We start from the raw sequence: 12,372 nt of genomic DNA, 5'->3' as shown, positions 1-12,372 counted from the left end.
CTCTGGTGAGGGAAGGGAGAACTGGGGCCAGTGTTTGGCCTGAGGTTATCTTTGAGTCTCACAGTTCATAATGAGGGATTTAGGATGTACATTCCAATCAGGATTTCCAGTCCCATGGGGGAACAAGCACCAGCCTGCATTCCTGAGATTCAACGGCCTCTCTGCTCCACTTGCCCAGCTCTCCGGTGGCAGTTCTTACTCAGTCCCCAAAGTCCTGCCCCAGCCTTTGATTGGGCGGGTGGGAAGACCCTGGGCCCCTCTCCCACTCCAATGTGATCACATGGCCTCTCTCTGCTCCCTCCCCTCTCTTAGCCTGGAGTCCACCTTTTTTTTTTTTTTTTTTTTTGATGGTGGTAGTGATTGTTTCTAAGGTCTCCCCGCCTTTCCTCCTGCCCTGGCCACCGTGCCCAGGGTCTGTGTCCTCTTCAGTGACAAAAGCCGCCCTAGATCTGGGCTCCCAGGGGAGGGAGGTGGCTGGGTCTGGCAGTTGCAGCCGCTGTCTCTTCATGGTGCTGCTGCAGCCCCTCCCCCCGCTGGGCACACAAATGAGCTTTATCTAGCAAACAAAACCACCCCCCACCCAGGCCACAAAGGCACGTGGACCCAGCCTCACCGTGGGAAGGGGGTGGTGACAGGCGCAGGAGAAAGAGCGCTCCAAACGAGCTCTCCTCGCCCGCCTCACTTCTCTTCCTCACTTTCCACAACCAAGATTTTAGTCCTTGACTTCCTACCCTCCAGCTGCACCCTGAGTCCCCCAAGTCCCTTTAACTCTGCACTCTTCCTATTCCAGGGCACCTCACATTCTGCAGGGATTTGGGCACGGGTCCTCCCACTATCTGTCCCACACCCAGGGAGCGGCCCCTCAGAGGAGAAGCCAAAGTCCCTCGGAGGGGGACTGGATGGGACCCCAAAGGATCGGACCCCCAAAACCTCCGTTCCTGCTCCTGCCCGTTCCCAGGGACACCTTTCTCCACAGTGTCTGTGTGGATAGCAGAGGAAGGAAGAGCTCACCCCAGCTGGGTTCCTGAGCCAGGGCCAGGACTCCCGTTTTCACAGCCGCGCTCTACTCTGAGCAGGGCCATCCTGCATGCTTAATCGGCTATTTAAGGAGCTGTTCGCCAGCAACCCGGGCAGCCCCCCCCTCCCCACGTACACCCGTCCAGAGCCACCTTAAAAGCAGGAGGCAATTGGAAGTAGCTGGCCAGCAAGTGAAGACTGCAAAGAGAGGTAAAAAGAGAGAGGGCAGAAAGAGAAGCAGCGAGAGATTTATCCTGGGACCAGAAACTCACGGTACCCCCACTGAAAACCAAATCCCCTGGAAGCCCGCAGAGACACAAAGACAGCAAGAGAGAAAGACAAATACACTCAACTCCAGGAAACTCCTGTCCCCCGCCCCAACCCTCTCTCTCTCCCTCCCCGCTCTCTCTCCCTGCCCTAGTCCTCTAGTCCCCAGACCCCCAGTACCTTGCACTCCTTCCGGGCACACCATGTTGTTCTTCACCCTCCTGCTAGAGGTGATTTGGATCCTGACTGCCAACGGGGGTAGGTACATCTGGGTGTCTGTGTGTCTGTCTGTGCTGATGTACACATGTTGCCTTGCATGTTTAATGGAGGAAAGGAAGCCTGGGGGCTAGAATAATAGGCTCAGGCTCAGAGATGGAGGGAAAGAGAGAGGACTCGAGAGGAGACCACTGTCCTTCTTTGCCCTTTGATTTTCCAGCTTTGTTGTGGGTGGGGATGGGGGCAAACTGACCTGGGGCAGAATATGTACACACGCCTCCCGCAGAATCGATTTGCAGACTACAAAGTCTCTTCAGAGCTCTTTCCCCACTGCCCTAGTCCCTGGCTACCCTCCTGGCCTTCTTTATTTACAAACTCATCCAATTAGGGAGCCAAAGAGGCCTGGAGAGAAAGGATAGAGGACTCATGGAGGGGGTGGTCAGGAGAATATTCCTACACTTCCTGCCAAACTCAGACCCCGATCCCTGACTACGAACCTCGTGGCCAAAGTCCCCTCTCCTTTCTAGGTGCGTGTGTGCTAAGTTACTTCAGTCGTGTCTGACTCTTTGCGACCCTATGGACTGTAGCCCACCAGGCTCCTCTGTCCATGGAATTCTCCAGGCAAGAGTAGTAGAGTGGTCTCCGTTCCATGGGGTGACCAATTTCCTGGTTTTTCCTGAAAGCAGTAGCAATAATAGTCCATATTGTTAGTCCCTTACGATTTACAAAGGACCTTCAGGAGCTCCTAGGAGAGGAAGAGGGTCTCTCAGGGGAATGGCTGAGGTGTTCCGGGAATGTCCCCAGGACCCCTACCACTCATTTCTGTGATCCCTGTGTCTGGTGCAGTATCCAGCAGTGGAATTAAGATGTTTTGGAAGAACGGGCTTGGGAGGTGTCTAGAGGGCAGGAGGAAAATGCAAAGAAGATGACTGGGCAGAGGGGCTGCCAAGGAGAGCCGCAAATTCCACCCTAGGAGAAAGGAAAAAATCAGGAAAGAGGAGGAAGAGATGTGAGACCAGTGTGTTGAGAATTTGGTGGGAGGGAAAGGGCAAGGCTGTTAGCCTGCCCAGAACCAGGGGACTTGAGTTGTTGAGGTGTCCCACTGAGCTGGTGAGTGCAGGGCTGCCTCCAGCCTTCCTCTGGGTTGCTTTTCAGAATTGTGTGAACTGAGGGATGAGCCAGTCCAAGAGCCCAGTGATGAGATCAAGGGTATCTTAGCAGTCTAAGGGATTTATTTAAGTTAATAAGAGAGCAGAGGTCGCTGGAGGCAGGGGACAGGGGGTGGAGATTTAGAATTTTACTCCCAAGTTTCTAGCAATTTGAAAAATACAGAGACAACCTGCAGGAAGGCCTCCTTTTCCCCTTGAAGCAGTTTGGTCCTGGGTGAGGGCTGGACCAGCAGACCCCAGACCTTCCATCCAGAAGACAGGACTGCATGAGAGCCTGGCATGTGACCCAGCTGGCAGCTCTCATTTCCACACACAATGCTTTACTTTCATCCTGTCCCTGCCAGCCTGGCTGCCTGTGCCCACCCACCACGCTCCACGTAGAGTAGACCCTGCCTGACTCCCACCTCTCCTAGTCATCTGGGAACCTCGGGAGCAGAGGTTCCTGGTGATGGGGAAAACTTCCTTTAGAATTATTGGGACAAGAAGGAGAAACGCAAATGTTCATTTACAGCTCAGTGCCTGGGTTTGTTCATTTACAGCTCAGTGCCTGGGTTCGTACATTTACAAAGCTCAGTGCCTGGGTTCGTACAAAGCTTCAAAGCAAAGGAATACTCACCCTCTCCTCTCAGCAAGATGGCCCCCGACTCTGAACTTCTTGCCCCTCCCCTTGTTCCAGTCCCCTTCCTCCAAACCCTCTGCCTACACCCTCACCTCAGCCCAAGTGTTAGACTGGCTTGGCACAGGCTAGAGAAAAGTGAGGGTTGGGCATTTTGCACATTTGGATCCAGGTTAATTTTAGTCTCCTGGCTTTATCTCTTTTCAATTCTCCTCCCCCTTTACTCAGGGAACACAAGCACAGCCTGGCTGATTTTAAATAGACCCCCCGACCTTTCCACTGCGGTGTCCAATTTCAGGGCTTCCTTTGGGAAGGGCTGGAAGGAGGGAGGAGAACGGGAAGGGGGGAAGTGGAGGAGCTCCCTGCCTGGGGCTGTGCTGGCTGTAACTCAAAGTTACTCTGCCTTGCAGGTCAACACTGGACGTACGAGGGTGAGAGCAGAACCCAGGCCTACCAACGCCCTTTCCTCACTGGGACTTCTTCACCTGGCGGGAAGACTTATGCCACGTGGGTGGGGAGGTTTCCGTTAGCTTTTCATCCTAGCTCCTCCATTCCCCAACTCCCTGTGCCCCATCTTTCGCTCAGATTGATTCTTAGATCCTGTTCTAACCATCAAATCCCACACCCCCTGATTCAGCAGAAAAGCCAGTTATGTCCTCAGTCAATCTCTGTGGGAGTGAGGGAGCCGGAGTGGAGAGGGAAGTGGGTGGGGGAAGGTGCCATGAGCTTAGCTGCCCCTTCTCCTCCTTGCTCATTCTATCCTGATCGATCCTACCCCAACCTGAATCTGGAACCGGGACAGAACCTGAGGTCAGGGGTGAGGGAGAGGCCAGCAGGACAGTGTGTGACCCTGGCAGAGGTGCAACCAGATTCCTTTCAACTTAAGGAGTCCCTGAGTCAATGCAAGGTCCAGTGTGAGAGCAAGGAGTCAATGATGGGAAGTCAGCAGGTCTGAATCTTAAGGCCGCTTGATAGGGGTTCCCCAGAGACCCTACCTCTCTAGAATAATTTTCCCAGCTTTCCTGCTCCCACTCAAATCCACCTCTCTGGCTCTGCGGACTTTCTACCCATCTTCTCTTCCTCTCATTAGCTCTTGTATCCTCCAACAAGAGAACCAGTAAGTAAAGGCAACTGCTCCCCATTCATCAGGAGAGCAGGGGAATCATTACTGCCCCTGGATAGGCGATGGGAAGGATGGGAAGGAACTGCCGCATTGAGTCCAGCAGGGACTCCCCCCTCACCCAGCCCTGCATAACTAAGGGCTTCATATGGGGTAGAGAGAAGTGCATGTCCGCCTCCACGTAGGTAAATAGCTTGGTGGAGGGTTGCTGAAGGGTGGTTGGGGCTAGAGGGCAAGACAAATGTCTGTGATAACCCCACCAGGTCCACATGGTCAAGACCACTGGCCCGCCTCTTACCCTGAATGTGGAAGCAATGCCCAGTCCCCCATCAATATCCAGACAGACAGTGTGACTTTTGACCCTGACTTGCTACCTCTGCAGCCCCACGGATATGAACAGCCTGGCACTGAGCCTTTGAACCTGCACAATAATGGCCACACAGGTAAAAAGACCTGGCCTCCAAGGAGATTAAGCTTCAGTTCCAATCTTAGGAGTCAGAGGTGAAGAAGCATTCTCCTAACTTCTAAATTCTCAGGAGGTTTTATCTATAAATTTGGAGACAAGAGAATGGGGATGAGGTTCCTGTAGCCAAAGGTGGTCGAGGGGTGGGTGAGCATCATAGTACTGCCTTGATCTTCACTAGAGAAGCAGTGGCTGGGACTTTCAGCCAGTGGTCCAGTGGTTAAGACTCCATGCTCCCACTGCAGGGGGCACGGGTTCAATTCCTAGTTGGGGGACTAAGATCCTGCATGCCAATGCCCCAGGGTGCCACCAAAAAATAGAAAAGCAGTGTCCTATGGGAAGAACAGAGGATGATATGGTTGAATGGCATCACTGACTCAATGGACATGCATTTGAGCAGGAGATAGTGAAGGACAGGGAAGCCTGGAGTGCTGCAGTTCATGGGGTCTCAAAGAGCTGGACAGGAGTTAGCCACTGAACAACATGGAAAAAACTGGGTGCTGTGCAGAGAAAGAGAAAAGGCTGGCCAAGTTTCCCAAGAAGTGGTGGCAACTGCGGGGGAGGGTAGGAATGCATCCAGATTACTCCAACCCTAACTACTTGCTCTCTTTCCCTCATAGTACAACTCTCTCTGCCCTCTACCCTGTATCTGGAAGGACTTCCCCGAAAATACGTAGCTGCCCAGCTCCACCTGCACTGGGGTCAGAAAGGAACCCCCTGGGGGTCAGAGCACCTGATCAACGGCAAAGCCACAGCTGCAGAGGTACCAGGAGCAAGGCCTGGACTAGGATGTAGTGATAGGCACTGTCGGTCCCAGGGATCTGGAAACTGAGAACATGGTTGGGGTGAAAGGGCAAGCTTTGTGGGGCAGATTTACTGCATGCAAGAGGTGGTGGTGGTGGTGGTGGCAGCGGCTAGGATCAAAGCCTTTGGGACTGGGTAGTGGAGAAAACATCAAATGATTCAATTCCCTGTCCTCTCCCTTAGCTCCACATTGTACATTACGATTCTGAGTCCTACGAAAGCCTGAGTGAGGCTGCTCAGAGGCCTCAGGGCCTGGCTGTCTTGGGCATCCTCATTGAGGTCAGTGGCCCCCGATCCCTCCGAGGCCCCCCTCCACTCCCTCTGCATCCCTCAGTCCTATTCTGTCCATGTCTGTTGCTGGTCATCCTCCCAAGACAAGTCAGCAACCCATTTACACCATGTATCCTACACACAAATGTCTGACTTCTAACATGGACTCATCCTGAACACTCTCCCCCATTTCTTCCCCATCCAGGTGGGTGAGACTAAGAATCCAGCTTATGAACACATTCTGAGTCACTTGCATGAAATCAAGTATAAAGGTGAGCCCTAAAAATCTATCTGAAGACAAAGTCACATTAGACTTCAGGGAAATTTCTCAAGGCCTGAGAGGCCTGGGATGAGGCACTGAGTTAGGGACCAAGGTGTTTGCTTCTAGGAGCCCTGTCTAGGTAAGCGAGGGTGCAGTGAGGGAGATGAGCCTGAATCTGTCCTTGCCCAGATCAGAAGACCTCCATGCCTCCCTTCAACGTGAGAGGGCTGCTCCCGCCGCTGCTGGCACAGTACTTCCGTTACAATGGCTCGCTCACCACTCCGCCCTGCTACCAGAGTGTGCTCTGGACTGTCTTCCATCGAAGGGCCCAGATTTCCACGGAACAGGTGAGCAGTGGAGAGGTGAGGCAGTGGAGTTATAACCTCAAACCCTTCCCCACTCCCCAAAGCAAGGGCCACTCGTCCCTGAGTCCAACGCTTCTGCTCCTCAGCTGGAAAAGCTTCGGGAGACATTGTTCTCCACAGAGGAGGAGCCCTCTGAGCCACTGGTACAGAACTACCGAGCCCCCCAGCCTCTCAATCAGCGGATGGTCTTTGCTTCTTTCATCCAAGGTGACTGTACAGGGCTTGGAAAAAGGGACAGGAAACTGGGGGATTCAATGGCAGGAACTAGGATGCCCTTAAGAAGGAAAAAGCTACAGGGGGAAGGGATTCCCAGGCCTTGCTTGGACTGAGACCCACCATGCCCCAACGTACCCAGCCCTCAGGACTGGCACAGGGCAGCTTCTAGCTGGGTGGGGATCTGGTCTCGCTGACCCAGGTTTTCTTCCCTTGCAGTGGGACCCTCGTATACCACAGGTAAGACAGTCTTTCCCAGGTATCGAGGTGTGGGGTACAGGGTATGGTGCTCCTCAGCAAGTTAGGGAAAGGCTCACTATCTATGTCAGTCCTAGGCAGACACCCTCCATCTCTCTCCCAGGTGAAATGCTGAGTTTGGGAGTAGGAATCCTGGTTGGCTGTCTCTGCCTTCTGCTGGCTGTTTATTTCATCGCTAGAAAGATCCGGTGAGGTCCTACTCTCCAATCTTCCAGTCCTTTCTTTTGTCCCAAAAAGCATGCTCCTAGTCCACCTCTAATCTGTTTCACATTGGACACTAGGCATTTCCACGAACCATTCTCCCTTCCAGGAGGAAGAGACTAAGAAACCGGAAAAGTGTGGTCTTCACCTCAGCACGAGCCACCGAGGCATAGACTCCTTCCTGGACACTTCAGATGCCTTCCACTTGCTCGGCTGTCAGGGTGCTTGTCAAGTGAGGCGCCGGGACTGGCCAGGAAATACTGTAGGAGTAGGCCAACACCCCTCTTTCCTCCAGACAGTCCCTACACAGAGGTAGGGACAGGCTTTCATTCAAGGAAGAAAAACAGAACCTTCAGCCTCTCAGAACATGGAGGAGATCAGGACAGTCCTAAGGTGACAATGCAGAGGCTCAACTGTGTGTAGTTGTAGGAGGATGTGGCCCATAGTCCCCTGTCCCCTCATCTTTATAACCCTGTCCCTAGATATAGCTGTAAGATCTCCCCTTAGGAAAAAGGGTTGCTGCTGTTTATTTTGGTGTTTTGTTCTTTTTTTTGCTCAATATATTTGGAAATTAAAGCTGCTGACCCCACGTCTGGTTTTACTCCTGGAGCTCTTGAGAATGGGAGTGTTCCTTAATGCCTCAGATGGCAGAGGTGGGCAAACGGAAGCGTGGGTGAGTAACTCCTTTTACTCCAATCCTGGAGGAGGGGAGATCCACTTCTGGAAGATGCTTAACCCAGAGTTTCTGACATGAGTTCAGACTCCCTGCCCTTGCATCGAAGCTATCCTTGGAGGGAACCAGAAATTGCCAGGTTAGAAAGGAGGTGGAAAAGAGCCATGAGAGGGCAGAAACCTCATTAACATGTTTTCCCCTCCTTTTAAAGCCAAGTTCCCCCACAATTATAAAGTCCTTTTTATTAGTCAAAATCACAAACACCTCGATTAAAAGGATGGAATACACCACCCTCAGCAGAAAATGATACAGTTTATAGAAAACCTCCCTGCCCCCCACACACCCCAATTAAAAACTAGAAAAAAATCTGCCCTCCTTCCCTGTGATGTCATGGTAGGCTGACTCCTCCAGGAGCACTGCAACTCTGGAGTGGGCCAGCTCCCCGCAGCACCCTCCACTTCACCTTGGGGAGAGGAGGGATGCTGGTGGTCAAGGAGGTTAAAACATTAGTTCCAGTAATACCAGTTCCCAAACATGCACTTCCTTCCTTTCCCCCAAAGTCTGGGACCAAGGGGAAAGCTGGACAGTTATAAGCCCAGTCATAAGGAGCAAGTTGAGGAGGGAAAATACAGTCCCAGGAGGTTAGGAGAAGAATTCCAACATACCTCCTCCCTCCCCCCACTCAAAAAAAAAAAAAAAGGCAATTTGGGGTCTTTATCACACCAAAAATAGTTCCCCTCAGACCTGAGAAAAAGACCAAGATGTCCAGTCTGGGGAGGGGGTACTGGGAAACTCAGAGCTCGTCTACCCTTGAACCTCCATTGACTTCATCTCCACGGCAATGGCTAAACTAGGTCCCTTTTCTTGGCCACCTGCACTGTCCAGAACTGGAGATGGAGAAATACAGGGCGAGGAGATCAGGAGGGCACCCCAGGCCCAGGGGTCCCCCCCAAGGTTCCCTCAGTCCTCGGGTGGGATGCGCAGGGCAGAATACACCATCACCCGACTGTCCTCCTGCCGTCGGCCTGCAGAGGGGAAGGGGGGTGAGTCTTGGGCAGGGTGAGGGCAGAGCACTGACACATGGGGAGTCCTGGACAACACGGGGAAAGGGGAGTCCCCAGATGGTGGGGACAAGTGCAGATTCAAACCCGCCAGTCACTGACTGGCTGAACCCAGACTGCTTCTGGTAAAGCCTAGAGACTAAAGGTCACACACGAGTGGACAAAGCAAGACCCTGAAGGTGGTGGAACAGACCGACGAGGAGACAGAGAATGCTGGGCAATGGACCGGGCTGGGGCTGGGCTCAGTCATGGGCAGTGGGCAGGCAGGTGGGATCTGTCAGGCGATCGGTCCAGGTAGTCAGTCCTTACACGAGAGACTGCGCTGGATACTTCGGAAGGACCCTCCAGCTGTGATGAAGGCCCAGAGCCCCATGGAAATAGTGACTGCATAGATGGGCAGCAGGCTGGCCTCATACCAGGGGTTCAGGAATGTCTGGTGATGGGGGAAGAATAGAAAAGAAGTTAGATTCTCCCTCTAATCCCTATATTCCCATTGTGCCTTTGACCCAAATCTCCCTAGAGATCTCCCTCAAATCCCCCAGTCCTTCAGAGCACCAGTAAGTATCTTGTGATGTTCAACTCTCCCAAAGATTTCTGCTATTCCTGCTCACCTCAGGCCATCTGCATTATGGTTTGATTAATTCATTCAAAGTCCTCCCCAGAGAATCCCCAGAGCAGGATATACAATTGATGCTGAGCTGAGAGATGTCTCAAGACTCACCTTTCTGCCTCTTCTCAAGACAGATTTTTAAATGTTAAGAAGTGAGGATGTATTTCCCCTCCATCCCACTCACCATTAAGTTCTTTTCTCTCTAACTCAGGCCCCTGTCCCCAACTCACCAGTCCTGATGTCAGTAGGTGACTCCCAACCACCAGGCCCAAAGCCCAGTACCGTCTCCTCTCACAGGCATCAAAGAACACAACTCCCCAAAAGGTATGGAGCAGGATAATGGCTGCTGTCAGAAAGGCTGCAGGGGGGAGATGGGGATGAGATACATCCCTCGTCTTCTCCCAGCCTCCTGAGATGCTGAGCCAAAGAAGTCTCCCAGGGAGGGCCAGTAAATCAGGTCAGGGCTAAGGGATGGATGGGGCAGGACGGCAAGAAAAGAAAGTGGACCTTACCTGAAGTCAAGAAGTAATAGGGTGAGTCTCCGTGGATCCCAACCACACCTGGCCCAAGTGCATCAGCCAAAATATTGATAACAGAGAAGACACCACTGATGATACCGAAGGAAAGACCAGAAACTGGGGGGAGGGAGGGTCTCATCAATGCCAGAGATCACTACAGCCTGACTGCCAGTGATCCCTCCCCATTCTCAGGCACAAGTTCCCCCCCACCTTCTCTCCCTCCAGGCAACCTATCCTTGGAAGTCAGGTGTGAAGAAAAACAAGAAGCCACTTAGGACATGTGGATGTTTAGAGGCTTCCCTGGGAGAGACGAGTGTCCAACTCCCTCCTCCAGTCCTTCTCCCTTGGCTCACCATAGGCCATCTGGCGGATGGAGATGGGTGATCTTCCGTCCTCACTCAGCGATGCTAACCCTTCATCTGCCTTCCTGGGGTGTGGTGGGGTGGGTGGGACAGGGGAAACATGAGGGAGGGCAGGAATCTCCTTTCCCTCTAATGTCTTCCCTTAGTGCTTCCTCGTCCAAACCACCACCCAGGGTTGCCCCATTTATAGTTCAGTCCTCTGCCCTTCTCCCCTTCAGACCATCCCATCTTCTTACTTAAGCAGCTTGTAGTAGGCAAAGCGGAACACCTCCTGTAGAAGGACGGAGACTGCAGCACCAAATATCAGAAGGCCATACTGGAGCCGGGCATCTGACCGGTCGGTCACATGGACCAAGATGAACCAGACCACAGAGGCCAGGAGCAGGGAGACCAGCCAGAAAAATGCCCTAAGGAAAGACAAGGGCAATCAGACAAGCAAGGGTAGAGGGCATCCTGAGAAATCAAAGAGGGAAACCAATCAAGGCTGCAGCATAAAAAGCGGAACTTAGACTTCCGGATGGCCAGGGAGACAAGGAGGAGATAGGATAGGTGTCTCCACCAAGGGAGTTTGTAGGGATCTGAATGCAGGGGAAGGCTTAGAAATCTGATTAAAGGGTCTGCAGAGCTATGAAAGCCAGAGTGTAGGAGCACAAGAGGGCGAGGTATCCATTCCTGGATACTCCCGTAGGGACGGGTGAGGTCAGCACAGCCCCTTCACTAGACTTGGCCCTGGGCCTCCTCTGACGTCGCCAGGAGGAGTATAGGAGGAATCTGTGCGATCCCTGCAAGGCGGAAACCAACTGCGGGAAAGGGCAAATCAATCAGATCCCTTCCCAATCTTCACCTCCAACTTGTCTCCCCCTACTAAGGCTTCCCTTGGAGCGTCCCAGGTGGCTCAGTGGTAAAGAATCCGCCTGCTAATGCAGCAGACTCAGGAGACGCGGTTTCCATCCCTGCGTAGGGAAGATCCCTGAAGTAGTATCTTCAGTACGGCAACCCACTCCAGTATTCTCGCCTGGAAAAATCTCATGAACAGAAGAGCCTGGCGGGCTACAGTCCATAGGGTCGCAAAAGAATCGGACACCACTGAGCAGGAGCAAGACTCAGGTTCCCAGGCTCGCCCCAGGTCCTCAAGCTCCTTTCGGATCTCACTCTTCGGCGTCCTTCCGCGTCTCCCCAACCCCCTAACTTACCCGGCGACCAAGATAATGACGCGAAGCGGGTCTCCAGCCACAGTGATCAAGAAAAGCGCAAAGGCCGGGCCGAAAGCGACGAAAGTGCATCCAAAAAACACTGCGGCCCCCATGGCTGGGCAGCTGGGGGGGGGGGGGGGGGTGGAGACCCGGCCAAGAGAGGGGAAGGGGAGGAGCACGCCAGCTAGGGTGTCCGGGTGGGGTGGCGACGCGACCCCGTGAGGGGCGCGGTGCAATGTCACCCCCGGACCCCCAGGAAGGCGGGGATACCGAAACCCCAGACACAAGTCCGCGCGACTTCCTCTACGGAAGCCGAGGAGGGAACAAACCCCTTTGCAGCCTCATGGCCACCTCCCATCTAATCCCCACCCCCTGGAGGCCAATGGAGGGAGAATCCGTAGGGGCGGAGCTGCGGAGGTGGGGCGTGGCTTCACGACCTGCTGGGAGTTGTAGTCCAGGTTTCCTTGCCCTGGACCTCGGACCTGGGAGTGGCTCCTGCCGGTTAAAGCAGTGGGCTGGGCCCGGCCCAGGTTCCTTGGTTCGGTTCGGTTCGGCCTTGGTCGCTGTTTCCTTTCGTTATTTTATGGGGCAGAGTGGTAGCACTCCTACCTTTTCTTGAAGACCTGCAGAGGGGGAAGATCCTGTTAGAAACTAAAGAACAAATACAAAGAAATCACAGGATAGAGGATGCCGGGAGATAGGGACGGGTATTGT

General features: G+C 53.4%; 2 protein-coding genes across 4 annotated transcripts; one reads left to right on the top strand and one right to left on the bottom strand.

The window, feature by feature from the left end:
* The first annotated feature begins 645 nt into the window (after positions 1-645).
* On the top strand, positions 646-7,830 carry CA14 (carbonic anhydrase 14). 3 transcript variants are annotated; one of them, XM_027534667.1, is made up of 11 exons: positions 646-1,542; positions 3,696-3,716; positions 4,669-4,848; positions 5,489-5,631; positions 5,856-5,951; positions 6,148-6,214; positions 6,394-6,551; positions 6,656-6,776; positions 7,002-7,022; positions 7,144-7,228; positions 7,322-7,830. In XM_027534667.1, the coding sequence occupies exons 1-11, from the start codon at positions 1,488-1,490 to the stop codon at positions 7,362-7,364; spliced, it is 990 nt and encodes a 329-aa protein (XP_027390468.1). In that variant the 5' UTR covers positions 646-1,487; the 3' UTR covers positions 7,365-7,830. The 3 variants fall into 3 exon arrangements, with proteins under 3 accessions (XP_027390468.1, XP_027390458.1, XP_027390478.1); XM_027534657.1 differs by having other exon boundaries at positions 647-1,542; positions 7,351-7,830; XM_027534677.1 differs by having other exon boundaries at positions 647-1,542; positions 3,696-3,792; positions 7,351-7,830.
* Positions 7,831-8,140: 310 nt separating this feature from the next.
* On the bottom strand, positions 8,141-11,981 carry APH1A (aph-1 homolog A, gamma-secretase subunit). The gene is made up of 7 exons (XM_027534688.1): positions 11,659-11,981; positions 10,702-10,872; positions 10,457-10,530; positions 10,098-10,220; positions 9,816-9,943; positions 9,285-9,408; positions 8,141-8,939 (listed from the first exon to the last, which is right to left on the bottom strand). The coding sequence occupies exons 1-7, from the start codon at positions 11,769-11,771 to the stop codon at positions 8,875-8,877; spliced, it is 798 nt and encodes a 265-aa protein (XP_027390489.1). The 5' UTR covers positions 11,772-11,981; the 3' UTR covers positions 8,141-8,874.
* Between the last annotated feature and the right edge of the window lie 391 nt (positions 11,982-12,372).

Source organism: Bos indicus x Bos taurus, chromosome 3, assembly GCF_003369695.1.
Source record: "Bos indicus x Bos taurus breed Angus x Brahman F1 hybrid chromosome 3, Bos_hybrid_MaternalHap_v2.0, whole genome shotgun sequence".
NCBI classification, from domain to species: Eukaryota; Metazoa; Chordata; class Mammalia; order Artiodactyla; family Bovidae; genus Bos; species Bos indicus x Bos taurus.
The sequence above is the reverse complement of the archived record's forward strand: the minus strand, read 5'-3'. Positions and strand labels throughout refer to the sequence as shown.

Coding starts and splice junctions, on each gene's coding strand:
- CA14 (XM_027534657.1), top strand. CDS start 1,488: ATGTTGTTCTTCACCCTCCTGCTAGAGGTGATTTGGATCCTGACTGCC. Junction 5,632..5,855: donor GCAAAGCCACAGCTGCAGAG/GTACCAGGAGCA, acceptor CCTCTCCCTTAG/CTCCACATTGTACATTACGA. Junction 6,215..6,393: donor GCATGAAATCAAGTATAAAG/GTGAGCCCTAAA, acceptor GTCCTTGCCCAG/ATCAGAAGACCTCCATGCCT.
- APH1A (XM_027534688.1), bottom strand. CDS start 11,771: ATGGGGGCCGCAGTGTTTTTTGGATGCACTTTCGTCGCTTTCGGCCCG. Junction 10,221..10,456: donor CATCCGCCAGATGGCCTATG/GTGAGCCAAGGG, acceptor CCCTCCCCCCAG/TTTCTGGTCTTTCCTTCGGT. Junction 8,940..9,284: donor TATCCAGCGCAGTCTCTCGT/GTAAGGACTGAC, acceptor TCCCCTCTGCAG/GCCGACGGCAGGAGGACAGT.